Source organism: Eurytemora carolleeae, unplaced genomic scaffold (genome assembly GCF_000591075.1).
Source record: "Eurytemora carolleeae unplaced genomic scaffold, Eaff_2.0 scaffold464, whole genome shotgun sequence".
NCBI lineage: Eukaryota > Metazoa > Arthropoda > Copepoda > Calanoida > Temoridae > Eurytemora > Eurytemora carolleeae.
This window is the reverse complement of record NW_019396450.1, coordinates 117,728-135,796: the sequence shown is the minus strand read 5'-3', so window position 1 is coordinate 135,796 and position 18,069 is coordinate 117,728. Positions and strand designations below refer to the sequence as shown.

Here is an 18,069-nt window from a genome sequence, read left to right as displayed (position 1 = left end):
TCAGCTTAATTGCTTCCTACCTCTAATAATCTAATAATCGTATTTGTGGTTTAAAAATTTACAAAGTTTTTGCCACAAATTTAAATTTTTTAAACCCAATATCTTTGCAAATTGAAACTAAACGTTGTCTGAAAACCTTTGATGACATTTCAAACTTGAAACTAAGACTATTTAATTTAACAGATTCATAGTTTGAAGTAGCAAAGGTCTAAGACATCAAGTTGCAAAGATATAAGAAGAAGGAAATCAATTAAAACACAAAAGTCAACTCAAAAAATTTAATCTTATGACTCTGTACTGCACTTCTTAAAGATAAGGAATCGTAAGATTAACCAATTATTTTGCAGAATGCATTTCTCTGCATTTTTGCGTGGAAATGTTCAGGTTTTTTTAATTGCAATTTATCATAAATAAACCTTAACTGTGATGAAAGTGATTCGAAATAAACGAAATGGTTTAAAACAACAAATTCCTTGTCTTTGTAAATATATTACTCAAAGTTTTCAAAATTCTAAAAAAAATTCAGTTAAAGTTTGAAATATCAAAATAATAGGTTGCAAAAATATAGAAACGAGAAGTCAATGAATTATAAATGAGACCATGTCTTGATAATTAGAATCTGTGGTTTTCATTTGTTTAAAACACACATTGTTTTAAGATATAAACATATGAATATATTTAAAATTGATAAACTTTAAAACAGTTAAATTCTCATGATTAAATCACAACAGAAATACTTTTCAGGAACTGTAGGTAGCAATAGTTGAAGTAAATCCTCATCACAGACGATTATATTTTATTTCATTGATATTCAGACGTTGTTTCTTGCAGCGTTGAACTTACCAGAGATATCTCTAGGTATATTCTTTAGTTGCAAAGTGGTTTGATAACACTCCACTAATTGAGTGGAGTCCATCAACCCATCATCTGAACTGTTGCAAACTTATTAAAATGCACTTTTCTGTTTTCTGGCGAGACAGAATTCCGATCAGGCGGAAATACTTTTATTTCTGGCGAAGGGTTACCCTGTTTTTTCAGATTGGATTTAAGCGCCATCTCTGGTTGGTCGGAGGCCGTTGGGATTCTAATTTCTCCTTTCCTACCCATCCTGCTCCGCATTGCCACGCCAAATTCTCGAAAAATTCTTGTAAATCCTGTTTCCGAACCCGGGTTGGGATCAGACAGCCGTGCATTGGGTCTGCGAGCAGGGCTCTTACTCTGAGCTCTTCTCCGAAGATCAGGATCAATCCTAGATCTATCCCTACTCCGGGTCCTCTCCTGAGCAGGTGGTTGCTGCTGTCTCCACTGCTGCTCCTGGCTAAATTTCCACAGGTCGAGTTGGGTCAACTCAGCCGGCATACGGTTCCAGTTTACCTGGACTGGGTAGATAGGTAGGGAGTGGGGCTGAGGGCTCATACCAAGGGGTACAAACCGTCCGCTGAATATCGGAGGACTTTCTTTGGGGTAAAGTTTTTTCGGAGGTTCTTTTCCAGTTTTTGTCGGAATGAGAATACGGTTGTTTTCATCTTTCTTGGTAACTGGTGAATCTTTTTGTTTGTTTCTGGTTGGATTTTCAGGTTGGTTTATCAGAGATTGGGTTCTCCCGTCATCTTTTCTCTCCGATCCCTCCCCAGGCTGTCGTGATGGGTTGAGACGTGGAGAATCAATCTTGAGAACAGGTAACGGGTTCTCCAGTTGGGGCCCACGGGGTGGAGAAGATATTCCGATAACAGAGTTGGAGGATTTCGACCAAACCTTACGGTTCTCCTCCTCCGCCTCCGCCTTTGCCCAAATTCGATGCGCCTTCTCCTCAAACTCATCTAACTTACGGATGAGCAGGGCAGGCGCGCGCTGTCTCAAGGATAAAGACTCCCCATGTGGTCTGCTCCTGCTCCCAGATATTACATCTCCATCCTTCCTATCTCCAGACCCTAGTTCATCCCGTCTCTTAATCTCAGTGGATAGAATACTCTCCAGTTCTTTGGCAAACTTACTCTTCTCCGTCTTAGTCCCGGAGTTCCGGGCAATACCTCGTGCTGAGAACTTAGGTGGAGAGAAGCTGAGTAAACTTCGTGGTTCTGTTGAATCCCGTTGTCTGACTAGATGTGTTGGTAGAGAGGATTCAACCTCAATATGGGTAACTCCATTCTTATCTGTATGCTGAACAAGATTCCATTTTGGTGGATTTTCTATATCATCAGTTTCCAGCTCCGTCTTTAATACATTCCCTCGCTCCTCGCTCTTCTGGATCAAGTTGGAAAGATCCGACGATTTTGTGATTATACTTCCGCCGTCGCTTTTACGGCGTCGATGTCTCTCAAGCTTGGATCGTTTACTGACCTCGTGGAACTTTCTGTAGAGTTGACGGGCTGAGTCCTCGGACCCAGCCTCGAATACTAATGCCTCTAGATTTCCTGACCTCCTTATCACCCAAATAACACAATTTTTATAAAGTTTATCTGTATGACAAATGAGAACATCACTAATGGAGTATGTATCCATATGGTCGAATTTATACTTCTGAAGCTCCGCCGTGGGAGTGGCGGAGGCGGAGCTGGTGGAGGAACCGGTTTTATTATGATCACTGGTCTCAGAGTCTGATCCGCCACTGTAGGAATCCTCTCCTGTATCCAACAATATTAATAGTATTTTTATCTTTCAATTGACAAATAGAAAGAAAGTCTCTATTTTAAATATAACATTTTTTTGATAAGGAAAAAATTTCAAAAACATCTATAAAATGTTAAATCTCAAATTGCAAAGATCGTCCTTATTTGTTGTATTTTGAAGAAAATCCGATTTCAAAGAAATTAAGTCTTTGCCACAGTATCAAATGTTCTAATCCCCATATCTTTGCAATCTGATGGTGTAATGTCGAACTTAGATTAGCTTGTCTAACAAATTTCATAGTTGTAAATATCTAAGATTTTACACATTAAATTGCAAAGATATTTGGATTGAAAAATAAGAGTTTGTGGCAAAGATTCAATTCGTAAGTCTCTAATCCTCGTTTTTGGTATATCCTATAATATCAAACTAATAATATTTCCCTGATTCGTTAAATCTGAAAACATGATCCTTGATGATCTTCTCTTCTCCGGATACACTCTTCTCCTCCGCGCCCAACCCGGCTCCGGGTTCAAGAGATTTAGCGGACTCTGTGTCCGATTCAAACCCTTCATCCTTCTTGATAAAAGTGACGAGAAGGTTCCTCTCACTGAACTCTAGGTTGCATCTCAACTCCTCATGGTGCTGCTTAACCTTAGACTCCTGGTACAGAGAGGAGACTACTCCGGAGAGACGATAATCGTTAAGAGGTCCGTCCACAGGGCTCCTTCCTACAAACCTTGCATTACACAGGAACTTGGAGTCACCCATCCTTAGGTTTGGTTGAATCAGGGTAGCTCCGGATCACTTTGAATTAGATTTGAACAGGTCATCTTGGAGACTTGAAACTTACAAGGTTCATTTTTGCATTTTTAGCACGGTCTAGTTTTAGCAAGGATGCAGTGTAGGGTCAGTCTGGTTTCAATGTCAGACAGACTGCCCACCCTCCTTGGTGCATCCAGGACCCGGAGAAAGTTTTTATAAAACCTTTGACTCGGAACTATGGGTCTGAGTATCCAGGTCGATCCCTATAGTCCAGGAATATCGGATTATCCAGGAACTGTTCTTGAGTGCTCTATCACGAACCTTTCCTCTCTCTCCTCCACACACCTGAAACACAGAGAGAGAATAAAATTCTAAGTTTAAATATTGGTTTGCAGTGTATGGTTGAGGTGCCTAGCTAAGGTTTGGCATGGTACGCTGCTGCGCTGCGGGGAGCTAGGCATCAATCACAAGACGCCCTCAAACATCCCCCCGAACACACGCACTCACACAAATGGGAATTGAAGGAGGCACAATGCTAAATGGAATCCAGGTTTGGATAGAGATTGCTCTGGGTTCCTATTCAACCTTAGATTCTATTCATACAATTCTAATAGTTGAGTATACAAGGAGAAATTGGGAGTTGAACCCGTCCCAAAGTATATATATTATTATGCATTATTAGCTGAAAATACGCCCTAACCCCATTCCCTTCCACCCCCCACACCTTTCAATACCTTAATTATAAAGGTGTTGCCCCTTCTTCATACTTATCTTTCTTCATTTGTTTGATTTATGTCGCGGATTTTCCAAACTAAGAATTCTGCCAGATCAAATGGTCAAGTTTTAAATACCAAAGGTTTACACCATCCGGCTGCGAGGATATAGGGAATAGAAAATTATAGCTTGGGGCAATGCTCAGTTGTGTTATCATTGCTATGGTCCTATATAATCACTCTGAAAGGAATTGAGTCTTTGCCACGAATTCTTATCCCTATATCTTTGCAACCCATGATATCGAGGACCTTTGATATTTAAAATTATAAATTCGGAGCTGGGAACTTTAGAATGGTGGATATCGGGATTAATGCTTGATCCACTCTTTTTCTTAATCTCCAGATTAAATATTGCTTGTTGTTCTTATGAGTTTAATCTCCAGAATAATTAACAGATCGGGATTAAGGATATCACATTCTAAAGTTTTCAGCTCTGTCAGATTACAAAAATGTGGGGATTAGAAAATATTTGTTTGTGGCAAAGGATCAATTCTTTTGATCCTCGTTTATAAATTCGATATGATATCAGTCTTGATCCATATTTACAGATTTCTACTAAGTTAATCTGATCCTATCGTTAATTATTAATTTAATCCTCCGGCTGTTGATTATCATTAACTGATCCTCCCGCTAATTATCCCTGGGTTTGAAAATTTAATTATTATAATGATGAACCTTTATGTATGGTTACCATATATACAACCTTATACAACCTTTACACACCACTAATAGATTTATATACACCAATACAAACTTATAACACTGATATATCTTCTTAAAACTTATACATGTACATGTGAGGACCCATCAAATTGTGGAAAAGGAAGGTTTCAAAGACATAGGGATTAATAAAATTGCCTTTTGTTTAGCTCCTTCATTTATATCTAGCTGGACATTAAGTAGCAACAGATGGAAGTTATAATCGCACTGGAGATAGTTTAGTAAGAAAATATGAATATACATCATTTTTGCTAAAGGGACAGACGTGATGTCCGATTCACAATGGTACCCTTTAAACCTCTATCTGAGTAACAATAAGAAAGATATCGTCGTTTTCTATATTTAAACGTGTTGAATTCTGACAATTTACTTGTATATGTTTTGCAATTTTAGAAAATAAAACATCAATTTAAAATATGGAAAATATTACATTTATTCATCCTTGAAAAGACAAAGGTTTAAAGTTTGTTTAGAGGGTAGAGTTCTAAATCAGACATTTATACCACTTCGAAACTCTCTTTAAATGTATAGATAAATGCATAAATAGATATATATCAATATATAGAGCATGGATGGGTAATGGGTACAAGTATTGTTAAATGGTTACAAGTATCATTAGAAATATGGTTAAAAATATTGATGCATGGATAGAAATATGGAGATGGTTAAAATATTGATGCATGGATAGAAATATGGAGATGGTTAAAATATTGATGCATGGATAGAAATATGGAGATGGTTAAAATATTGATGCATGGATAGAAATATGGATATGGTTATAATATTGATAAATGGATAAAATAATGAATATGGTTAAAATATTGATAAATGGATAGAAATAATGGATTGTCAAGTATTTGAATAGATTGATAGATAGTGACGAGACCACATATCATTAGAGGCATTGAAAACATTTTGCATAGTTTGGGTTGATCCAGGCACTATAGAGATAGATAGAGTTTATATCCTTTAAACTAATGTCCACGACATAACTAGATAATTTAGACTCCGGTTCATAGCACCGGGCCAACTTTTAACCAACTAAAATATGTTGTACAGTACAATTTGCAGACTATGCAAGGCAAAGAGGGACAGTACGCCAAATAAATAATCTCCTTCTAGTGAAATTTATGTGACTAGGCTTTTAGGGCGCTTCGCCCCTATCTTCTTTTTAAACTTTTAATTGTGGATTTATCTGTGAGCATCTTCTCTTTGTACAGTATATAAAATTAAAATTTCAAACTTTTCTAAGATGCCCGGAAGAATAAAGCAGTTAAAGCTTGATTTGAAAACAGCCCTTAGGACATTATGCTGATAAATATCAACTTGAATTGATTGTTTAATGCTTAGATTTAGGTTCCTATAAATAATACAATGATACAATTGCTAGGAAATAATATAATAAAATAGATAGATAGATAGATAGATAGATAGATAGATAGATAGATAGATAGATAGATATATTGATGAATAGATAAGGGAGATCATAGACACAAAAGTTGAGAAAAGGTAAGTTTGCACAGATTTCCAGAAAATGGTCAGATACGAATACGACCAACCATTGAAGAATGAAAAATATTAAAAGATGAATAGATAATCTGACAATTAAATAGACAGTAAGATGGATAGATCCAGATAGAGTTAGATAGTTAGATAGATAGAAAGATAGATAGATAGATAGATAGAAAGATAGATAGATAGATTGATAGATAGATAGATAGATAGATAGATAGATTTGGTGGATATATAATGTATAACACCAACAGCTGGATAGCAGGATGGAAAAAGGCCCTTAGGGATATCTAGACTCACAGGCAACTTAGAGAAATAGATAGATAGATAGACAGAAAAATAGATAGATTGATAAATAGATAAATAGATAAACAGAGAGATATAAACAAAATAATGGATAAAACAGTAAAAGAAATGTGGCACAAAGCGCTCTAAATTTCTGGTATATTAATCAATACCATCTTTAAACTAATTTTATTCCCACCATTAAACTTCAAATGTTGATGATAAACAGATATTTAGAATAGAAGCAATACGTTATACAGATATAACACTTTAGACAGATACAACACTTTATACAGATACAACACTTTAGACAGATACAACACTTTATACAGATACAACACTTTAGACAGATACAACACTTTATACTGATACAACACTTTAGACAGATACAACACTTTAGACAGATACAACACTTTAGACAGATTCAACACTTTAGACAGATTCAACACTTTAGACAGATACAACACATTTAGACAGATACAACACTTTAGACAGATACCACACTTTAGACAGATACAACACTTTAGACAGTTACATTACTTTAGACAGATAGAATACTTTGAACAAAATACACTTTTTATACAGGAGCAGCCGTAGTACATTAAAATTTCCGAGCCGGGTCCCTTTCCGGCCCCAGTTTGTACTGTATCGCCTGGACATTGGGTAAATAAAGCAGACACTCAATAAGACTAGCCGGTGCAACAAGGTTGACGCGGTCACACTTTAGGTTGAATTTACTTTTACTAAAGGGTCAGAGGTGCGTGTATATTGGGATTGGAGTGATTATATTATATGTTTGTATAATGAATAAAAAGTTTGATATGTTTAAAGATTTCAAGATTGATAATTTGTTGGGCAAAATTCTCTTGTCCTTTTACAACTCTACACTTCAAATAGAGACCGACAAGGCATATATATATACATATAGAGATAGCTAGATAGATAGATTTAGATATGGATAGATACAAAGATAGATAGAAAAAGTAACAATCGACTAGGAATTATTGAATATGTAATAAAATATATAAACAAAAAGAAATATTTTAAACGATTAAAGATTCTTGAAAGGATATAATCTCGCACTTAAAAAATGAGATTTAAAAGTTTGGAAAACCATCTGACCTCTACTATAGTTTAAAAGTTTGGAAAACCATCTGACCTCTACTATAGTTTAAAAGTTTGGAAAACCATCTGACCTCTACTATAGTTTAAAAGTTTGGAAAACCATCTGACGTCTACTATAACGTTTGACAATTATGTTGCCTATAAAATTGGACAATGCAAAGGTTGACTGTAAAATTGACACTAAAAATGTAACTATTGGTTGATTTTATAGAATGTTGTCTTAAAGCGGTTTTAGAAGAACAACATTATGAATTTTTCTGCTAAAAACCATTGCTCTTCAAGCTGCCATTTTATTGTGAATCTATTTCGCGGATTTTTTGTAAATTCACATATTTTCAAAAATAAGAAATGTCGACATTTATTACCCCCGGGCACAAGTTTTTCTTCTTGTTCGATCCATAAACTTTTCTTTGGGTTCAATATGAGTTGCTATTAAAAATTGGGCCCGTTCGGTTCAGCTGTTCTAACATTCAATGAAAACAAACAAGCATATGTACATCCAAACATATATGTACATATGTACAACGAACAATAGATAGATAGATAGATAAAAAGTACATATGTACAACGAACAAAAAATTTTATGTATAAATATGTAGATTTTTGCTTAAATAATTTCTAGTTTATTTCTAAAAATCTTACTTTCTTCGTTCCCGATAAAAATATAAAAATTTCCCATGTCATCCCATTCAGAACGTTTGTTCTCCCTCGTAAACAAGTTAATAGTTATCAAATTTTATCCCCATGTAATTTTATGATTCTAAAAATTATTTAATGTATATAATGCTTAAATCATTTTACATATAATGCCACAAATTCTACACATTTTGTTATTATAACTAAAATTTTGAAAATGCGCAGGGACCGATCTTTGTAAAATTGTAAAATAGTAATAACCTTGCTATTTGTTATTGACCTTGTATCTGCAAACCATATATATATAAAATAATAATTCTAAAATATTTGGTTAAATTATGCTCAGCTGTTCCGTGGCTAAGTTCATTCGGCAAATTCTATGTTACAATAAAATTAAATTTTTCTCTTAAATCAATGTGTGTACAATGTAACCTAAATATAACGGACATTATTTACTATTTAAATAGATATATGTATGTATAATATGTTTGCATTGCTATATGTATATGTATATTTTGTATGTATATGTACGTGCGTAAGTGAGAGTATGTATACGAGTATATGTATATGCATATGAGTATGTATATGTGTGTATAATGTGCTCGGGAGATATTCTAGGATCGATGAGAGTATGTATAATTGTGTATATGTATATGTAGGTATGTATCTGTATGTATGTAATGTATCTGTATGTATGTAATGTATCTGTATGTATGTAATGTATGTATATGTGAGTATGTATATATGTGTATAATGTGCTAGGGAGATATCCTAGATGAGAGTATGTATAATTGTGTATATGTATATGTAAGTATGTATCTGTATGAATGTAATGTATCTGTATGTATGTAATGTATGTATATGTGAGTATGTATATATTTGTATAATGTGCTAGGGAGATATCCTAGATGAGAGTCAATGACAACCCTCGCCCCAGGGTTGGACTTGACCTCTAGCTATATCTCCTTCATTGAAGTAGAGATACAGAGACACAGGATTTAACCAGGGATACAGGAGTAGAGATACAGAGACACAGGATTTAACCAGGGATACAGGAGTAGAGATACAGGGATACAGGAGTAGAGATACAGGGATACTGGAGTAGAGATACAGGGATACAGGAGTAGAGATACAGGGATACAGGAGTAGAGATACAGGGATACAGGAGTAGAGATACAGGGATACAGGGATACAAGAGTAAACCATCATTTATTAGAATCTAAAAAATCAGATTAAAAAAGAAAGAAACCCCCAATACCCCTTTTCCAAAGAAATTAAACGTGAAGGAAACATCAAGGCTGATTCATGCACGTTCCATGTTTGAATATACAAACTCATCTTTATTCCTACAAAATCCTCATACATACATATTAAATACATACAAGCTAAAATACATACAAGCTATCAATATTTGTTCCATATATTTCACAAAATACCATACAAGCTATTAATATTTGTTCAATATATCTCACAAAATTCTATACAAACTATTAATATTTGTTCAATATATCTCACAAAATACTATAAAAGCTATCCATATTTATTCAATATATCTCACAAAATTCTAAACAAGCTATCAATATTTGTTCAATATATCTCACAAAATACTATACAAGCTATCAATATTTGTTCAATATATCTCACAAAATACTATACAAGCTATCAACATTTGTTCAATATATCTCACAAAATACCATACAAGCTATCAATATGTGATCAAAATATTAAAAAAATACCATACTCGCTATAAATATTTGCTCAATATATCTCTCAAAATACTGCAAAAGCTATCAATATTTGTTCAATATATCTCATAAAATAACATACTATCAGGATGTGTTCAATATATCTCATAAAATAACATACTATTAGGATGTGTTCAATATATCTCATAAAATAACATACTATCAGGATGTGTTCAATATATCTCATAAAATAACATACTACCAGGATGTGTTCAATTTATTCAAGAAAATACCATGCTACCATGCTATCAATTTAGGATTGCATTCAAAGTCAAACAATTTTTCTTAAAATTAACTTATTCATTATTTAAATTGAAGGTCGTCATCCTATTCCAATTTATTTAGCTGACCCCTGGAAAACCACGGATATATAAAGACCTCTGATCCTTCGGGGTTTAAATCCGCCTGTATACCCTGTATATAACCAGTATATCCTGAACCCTAGTTTTTGCACAGTATTTGCGTATTGTCGTGATTGCAAAAGGGTCAAAATTTGCCATGGTATGATGATAGCAATATACGAATTCTCGTACTTAATTTTCATCAATTTTTCTACTTTTCCCTCTATATCCTCTCTCCTTGCATCCGCACTTTTCCCTGTATATCCTCTCTCCTTGTATCCACACTTTTCCCTCTATATCCTCTCTCCTTGTATCCACACTTTTCCCTCTATATCCTCTCTCCTTGTATATACACTTTTCCCTGTATATCCTCTCTCCTTGTATCCACACTATTCCCTTTATATCTTCTCTCCTTGTATCCACACTTTTCCCTGTATATCCTCTCTCCTTGTATCTGCACTTATCCCTCTATATCCTCTCTCCTTCTATCCACACCTTTCCCTCTATATCCTCTCTCCTTGTATCCACACTTTTCCCTTTATATCCTCTCTCCTTGTATCCGCACTTTTACCTCGTAATTACAGATCGGTGTGAAAACAGGGGTATAATAATACTTCATAAAACTAAATCACGGAGGATCGTTGAGGGAGATCATTTAAAGTATTTGATCTTGAACTGAAGGAGAGGGGGGGGGGAATACCCCCTTGCCGGAAGCTCCCTTTCACTTTTACCAACTTTCCTCCCCCCCCCGTATCCAAGCCGAACCCATGCTATACCCAGGCATTTAAACAAGGCATTCTCAAAATTCCAACATTCTTAGAATCTTGTTCATGAAGGAGAAGGGGCACAAAATCAGGAAGGTATCAGGCGAAGTATTTGCATTTATCATATCTTTATTTGGACAAAAATGTGTACTGCAATGTCTGGAAGAAATGTAAACAAACTCAGTGCTGCTAAGTTTTGTTTTAATCCCTCCTTGCAGTACATTTTTGGTTATGTTTTGTTATCAGAGATAGAGGGGTTCCATGTGTACCTTGGGTTGGTTCACTAAAAAACAGGATTACCCACAAAAGATAAGGCTGTAAAGACGACCTGAAGCTCTTACTATATGACACTCTGGGCCATAGTAAATTTGAATTCGAACAGGACCTGCCCAGTTTGTACCGGCCTGCCAGATAACAGCGTGTACTGACCCGATCCTATGGTACAGTACGTCGCCCTAACCAGACTAACATACGACAGGGGTCAATTTTCTTGGCATAGTCCTGTCGGAGGGCTAACTATGATAACTTCCATGGCGCGTTCAGACTTTTTACAGTATCCGGCCTAATCCTAGGCCTATTTGACCGCCCCCACTGGCTTAGTCCACCGTGATGAAGATCCGAAAGTTAAATTAAGTCTTCTGCCTTAGATATAGTAAACTAATAGCTTTATTTATGATTTGGAAAAGAAATAAATAACTTTAGAGTCACAGAGTATCATGTATATAAGGAAACAGACAATACAAATTTCATAGAGTCGTCTATAGGTATCATTCTTTGTGGGTAACTCTGAATATTGGAATGTAAACTATAAACCACCCTTGCAGAATAAATAGTTATATTTCATTGTGTATTTCTTCGGAGATTGTAAAATAATAAACTAAAACTAAATGTTTCTAGAGTTAGTTAATACTTTTTAAGATAGATAAACAGATAGATGTATAAATATATAAGTATATTAATAGATATTAGATAAATGGATAAATTGATTGATAAATAAACGGAATGTTAGATAGATTGATAGATAGATAAATGGAATGATAGATAAATAGATCGATAGATAAATTAAACGATGGGAACTAAATTGTGGGAATTTCACCGAAAGTCGAGCACTTCAGTTTCATACATAGAAACAAAAAGCAGACAGATAGATAGATTGATAGATAGGTATGATAGATAGATAGATAGATAGATAGATGGGCAGATAGATAGATAGATAAAAAGATAGATAGATAGATAGATAGATAGATAGATAGAGCCCGAGGCTGTCGTATATTAACCATTAAACAACTCTGTTAATATCTTTATGAACAAGCTGTTTTGTAGTGTAAAGTAAATTGAAAATACCCTACATTGGAAGAGGGCATGCCCTCTCCAAAATGGCACCCGGCCCTTAACCTAAATCTGATCAACAATTCAATTCAATAAATGTGGAACTAACATTAACTTTTTTTACTCTACAGAGGTTTGGTCCATCACCATCACAGAATTTTAAATCTGATCAACAATGGAAGATAACTTGAACAGGGTTGAATTCTGATTTCTTAATTGTGTATGAAGCAAGAACTCCAACCCACAGAGAACCCACCAATGAAAAAAAGTTTTCAAAACAAAAATATGGATATCTTATTCATTCTTTGTGTCACTATTGTGAATCCGACATGTCCCTTGACATTATGTTTACAGACCCTGTCATAACGATATCGTCAGAGATAAAAGGATTAACATTAAAGATTAAAATAAAAAATATTGGAAATTGCGCAAGGCACTTTAGCATTAAAAGTTAGTGTAACATTTTTAGTTTCCTTGTTACTTGAAGTAAAAATCAAAAGCCTAAAATTTCTGTGTTCACTGGGGATGGGGGGGGGGGAAGACCTTTGAATGCAACCAGGAAAAAAGATGTCACTGCACGATTTGTCCTTTTCCCCGAGATAAAAATTAATATATCCTGGCATTTAATGATTTTATTTAGTCTTATCTAAGACCTTTCTAACCTAGGTATTACAGCTAGAGAATACAATATTAGATCTATGGAACCTTTCTATGGAACCTATATATAGATCCTATCTATAGAATCTATCTATAGAATCTATCTATAGATCCTATCTATAGAACCTATATATAGAATCTATCTGTAGAACCTATTAATAGAACCTATCTTTAGAAGCTATCTATAGAACCTATATATAGAACTTATCTATAGAACCTATCTATAGAACCTATTTATAGAACCTATCTTTAGAACTTATCTATAGAACCTATCTATAGAACCTATCTTTAGAACTTATCTATAGAACCTATATATAGAACCTATCTATAGAAGCTATCTTTAGAACTTATCTATAGAACCTATATATATAGAACCTATCTTTAGAACCTATATCTATAGAACCTATCTATAGAACCTATCTATAGAACCTATCTTTAGAACTTATCTATAGAACCTATATATAGAACCTATATAGAACCTATATATAGAACCTATATATAGAACCTATATAGAACCTATATATAGAACCTATCTTTAGAACCTATCTAACGAACCCATCTATGGTACCTATCTAACGAACCTATCTTTAGAAATATCTATAGAACCCATCTAGAAAAAACATGTTCTATTGTTTGTAAGTTTACTGTAAGCTGCACCCTGAATTTCAAGCCAATAACAAAGTGTTTGGGGTGTGGGGCAGGGGGCAATGCATTTTTAATGCAGTTTTTAATGCAGTTTTTTAATGCTTTGTAATGCCAAAACTTTAACGTTTTGTGCATCTTCGTTTTCAAACATTTTAATTTTTTTGTGAAGCAAGGATGGGGATGGAGAGAAAATATTCTAAAAAGTGAACTGTCTGGGGTCGAGGGGGAGGGGAGGGGTCATAATCTGTTTATAGTAGGGATCACGGTGCACTTCCTGGGTATCTTTGTATCCCGGTATCCATGTATCCTAGGGTAATCTTTATACAGTGTGTCCCAATTGTTTTGTTTAGTTTTTTTTTGTATTTTAACAAAACTTTCAATATTTAAAAACTGTCTTCTATTAAAGTGTGCCATTTATTTTCCTAAAAAATACAAGAACAATCCTAAACAATCGTTTTGACACATTCGTTTTGATCTTGTTCGGTTCGCTTTTGGCAAGAATTTTTTGTCCGGGTCAAAATTTGGCATAATATTAAAAAGAAAATGGGTAGAATGAAAAAGTTTTAAATCATTTGATTTTCTTACAATATGCCAAATTTTGTCCCTGAGAGAAAACGTATGCAAAAAAACCGAACAAAAAACGAACCTAAAACGAACCTAAAATGAACCTAAAACGAAATAAAAACGAACCTAAAACAATCTAAAAACGAACCTAAAGCGAACTAAAAACAAACCTTAAACGAACTAAAAACAAACCTAAAACGAGCTAAAAAAGAACCTAAACGAACTAATAACGAACCTCAAACGAACTTAAAACGAACCTAAAACGAACTAAAAACGATCTTAAAACAAATTAAAACAAACCTAAAGCAAACAAAAAACGAACCTAAAATGAACCTAAAACGAAATAAAAACGAACCTAAAACAATCTAAAAACGAACCTAAAACAATCAAAAACCAACCTAAAACGAACTACAAACAAACCTAAATCGAACTAAAAACAATCCTAAAACAAATTAAAAACGAACCTAAAACGAACTAAAAACGAATTGAAAACGAACCTAAAACGAATTGAATAATTGAATAATTCAATTAGGGGAAACCATATAATCAGGCATTAAACACGAATTAGAAATAAAATATTTAATGTAAAGATGATTTTAGTCAAAGAAAACTTTATAGAGGTTGGGTTAAATGAATAGCAAGAAGTAGTTAAACTAGGTTTGTGAAAGTTCTACCATCCAAACCTAGTTAAACTATCTCTCTATTCAATATTTTCGACCTCCGGAAAACTATTGGGACGGTCTGTGTTACATAATACGCAAGCTATATATACTAGTACTACAGCTCACCCCATATTCCATATCTTAGATATATAGAAGAAATAAGCGGATACACATCTATATGTATATATTGTGTAAACGGGGAGAAGGAAGGAAGGAAGAGGAGGGAGAAATTTTTAACTTAAAAAAAAAACATTTTGAATAAGGTGGAATGCAGGTCTATAGAGTCGAATAATATTGTATAGAAGGCTGGGTTTTAGGTGGGTTGATAAAAATATAAGATAGTTAGATAGATAGATGTAATTAACGCTATAATTGTTGCTTGTTGCTTAACAAATGTTTAATTTAATTGATAGTTTGATAAACAAAAGGGAGGATAAAATATAGATAGAAATAGATTTAGGTAGATAAATGATATAGATAGAAATAGATATAGAGATATGAATGGATAGAGATAAAAATGTATGATTATTTTTAGAGATAATATAAAATATGTATACCGGAATACAGGGTGTATTCTAGACTGACTATGTACCGGAATACAGGAATACAGGGTGTATTCTAGAATATGTACAGGAATACAGGGTGTATGCTGGCATGAAAGCCTGCGTGGGAAAAATGATCCAGGTTTACGTCTAATTACGAAATTATAGTACTTTAGCTTATGTTCACAGTACTTTCCTTTAATTAAGAGAACTTGAGAAATATTAGAAATAATGAAATAAAACCTAGGAACTATTGGTGACACCTGGACTTAGGAATAAAGATATATAGATAGATAGATAGATAAATAAATAAATAAATAGATGGATAGAAAAAATCTACTGATAGTTTAATGAATACAACAATTCCATTTTATTGATATAAATATGATATCTATAATTTATATAAAGTGTTGTTTTACATAGTTTATAATAGATATTAGATATATCATCTATAATTGATTTGATTGTTTTAAATTTGTATCCTATATAGGCTATTTAGTGTTAAGAAAAAAAAGAATTTATCTACATATATTTTAGTACAAATACAAGGTAGGGTGTCCGTACAGAATACGAGATAAATTAAATATTAATTTTTGGACGTATTTCTGCTTTCTTAGCCTTGAATCATTAATTGAAAAAGTGAACAAACTAACTGACATAATTTAAAGTTTTTAATTACTTTCATTTATATAAAATAAACATGTTTGTTAAAACTTTGGTATTTTCCATACAAATCTGTTTCTTTGCAATAAATGTTTAACAAGAAAATCCTACAACGAAGGTTTTTTTGTATTCCACTGTAACTATGCAGAGGCCCCCATACCCGGGGCATTAATTAATTAAAATATTTAGAGTTTAGAGTTTAGACCTGGGCTAAGTCTCTCCAGAATTCATCACCGAGAGTGACAACCAGCAATTCTATTTAAAACTAAGAATCTCGTGTCACCACCGCTGTCTCTTTAAGCACCGTTGAAGTCACTGGTATTTATAAGTTAAGATCACTATATAATCATCTCCACTCTCTCATACACACTCGTCTTAGAGCCCTACCTTCACTATACTGAGACACAGTCGCCGGGCGCACCATGGCAATGAATGAGCGCGCACATTCACAAACTCACACGCACATAAACACTCACACAACAACAGCACACAATATGGGTGCACACAAACTATGCAAATGACACACTCCTTCAAAGGCGGTACTTCAAATACAGCTTGGCAAATATTTTATTAAGAATATTAAAGTTTACACTAAAAATATCGGATAAATGTTTGCACAAGTGATTTAAAGGGGCATATTTTGATAAAAATGTGGGTTTTTAACAATATATTTTAAAAATATGAAATCTTTCAAGAGGGTTCTTCAAATGTTATATGTTACAGGTCTCTAAGGCGACCCCAGTAATTCTTAAGAAAGGAAAGGGAAGGTTAATTTTTAGAAAAGAAATATCACGCGGCATAATTTCAAGTGATCGTCTTTTTTAAGAGTTATGTTCGATTCACATGGGTGCCCTTGTAAACCTTTACTTTTTTAACAGAAAACACGATATCTTCCTCATTATATATATCTTTAAAGGGAGTATTCGCAAAGATAAAAAGGGATTTAGGCTTACATCGAAAATATTCGATGGTTATTGCTTCTAATCTTGCTTCAATCTGTTGCGTCTATAAGGAGAAAATTGTTACGACTCATACCGAATAACGTAGGCTGTAGTGTCCACACAAAATTAGAAAGTTGCAATATTCAACTCGGATCGTAAAAAAAATCAATTTAATTCCACACAAATCATTTAGCTATTACAACCTACAAACATCGATTTTTTTTCGACGCTGCAGTCAAGAATGTGAATGTAATTTCTTTATTTATTGGAGAATTTCCGTGACAAATAGCTTGTTTGAAAGGTATAATAGCTTGTTTGAAAGGTATAATAGCTTGTTTGAAAGGTATATTTGTTAGCGTTTGATTGCATTCCACCGGCAAATCAGGGTACCCTGTCCACAAGTGTAAGCATAACTTCAAGTGAATTTCCATGCAGTGCTCGAATTACGGTTTTCGAATAAATTACGAATTAGAAATATGTTTATAATTTTGAAACTAAATATTTTCAGCTGTGGTTTCTCTAGAATAGTGACTTGCGCACGCTACTGCAGGAAAATTAATTGAGAGATTAAAAAATTGTAATTAGAAAGGACAGGGGTGTAAATGTATATATTTGATCTAAAATCTTACATGTTTCAAATCTAAACCTCCATTTTAAGAGTGACTTAGAAGAACTTCTAAAATTTAATGCAGAATACAATAGATGAGCTACGAGATCCCAATGTCGTGCCAGAAATTTCACAAAAGTTAGCTTTTCCCTATGTCTAGATTGGAGTAGGGGAAGGGGGGGGGGA

The 18,069-nt window shown here is 33.9% G+C and overlaps 1 protein-coding gene across 1 annotated transcript; it reads right to left on the bottom strand.

Annotated features, from left to right (window-relative positions):
* Positions 1–657: 657 nt before the first annotated feature.
* On the bottom strand, positions 658–16,745 carry LOC111703531 (uncharacterized). The gene is made up of 3 exons (XM_023475493.1): positions 16,541–16,745; positions 3,051–3,717; positions 658–2,624 (listed from the first exon to the last, which is right to left on the bottom strand). Exons 2-3 carry the CDS (start codon positions 3,376–3,378, stop codon positions 916–918), a joined length of 2,037 nt encoding a protein of 678 aa, XP_023331261.1. The 5' UTR covers positions 3,379–3,717; positions 16,541–16,745; the 3' UTR covers positions 658–915.
* Positions 16,746–18,069: the final 1,324 nt, after the last annotated feature.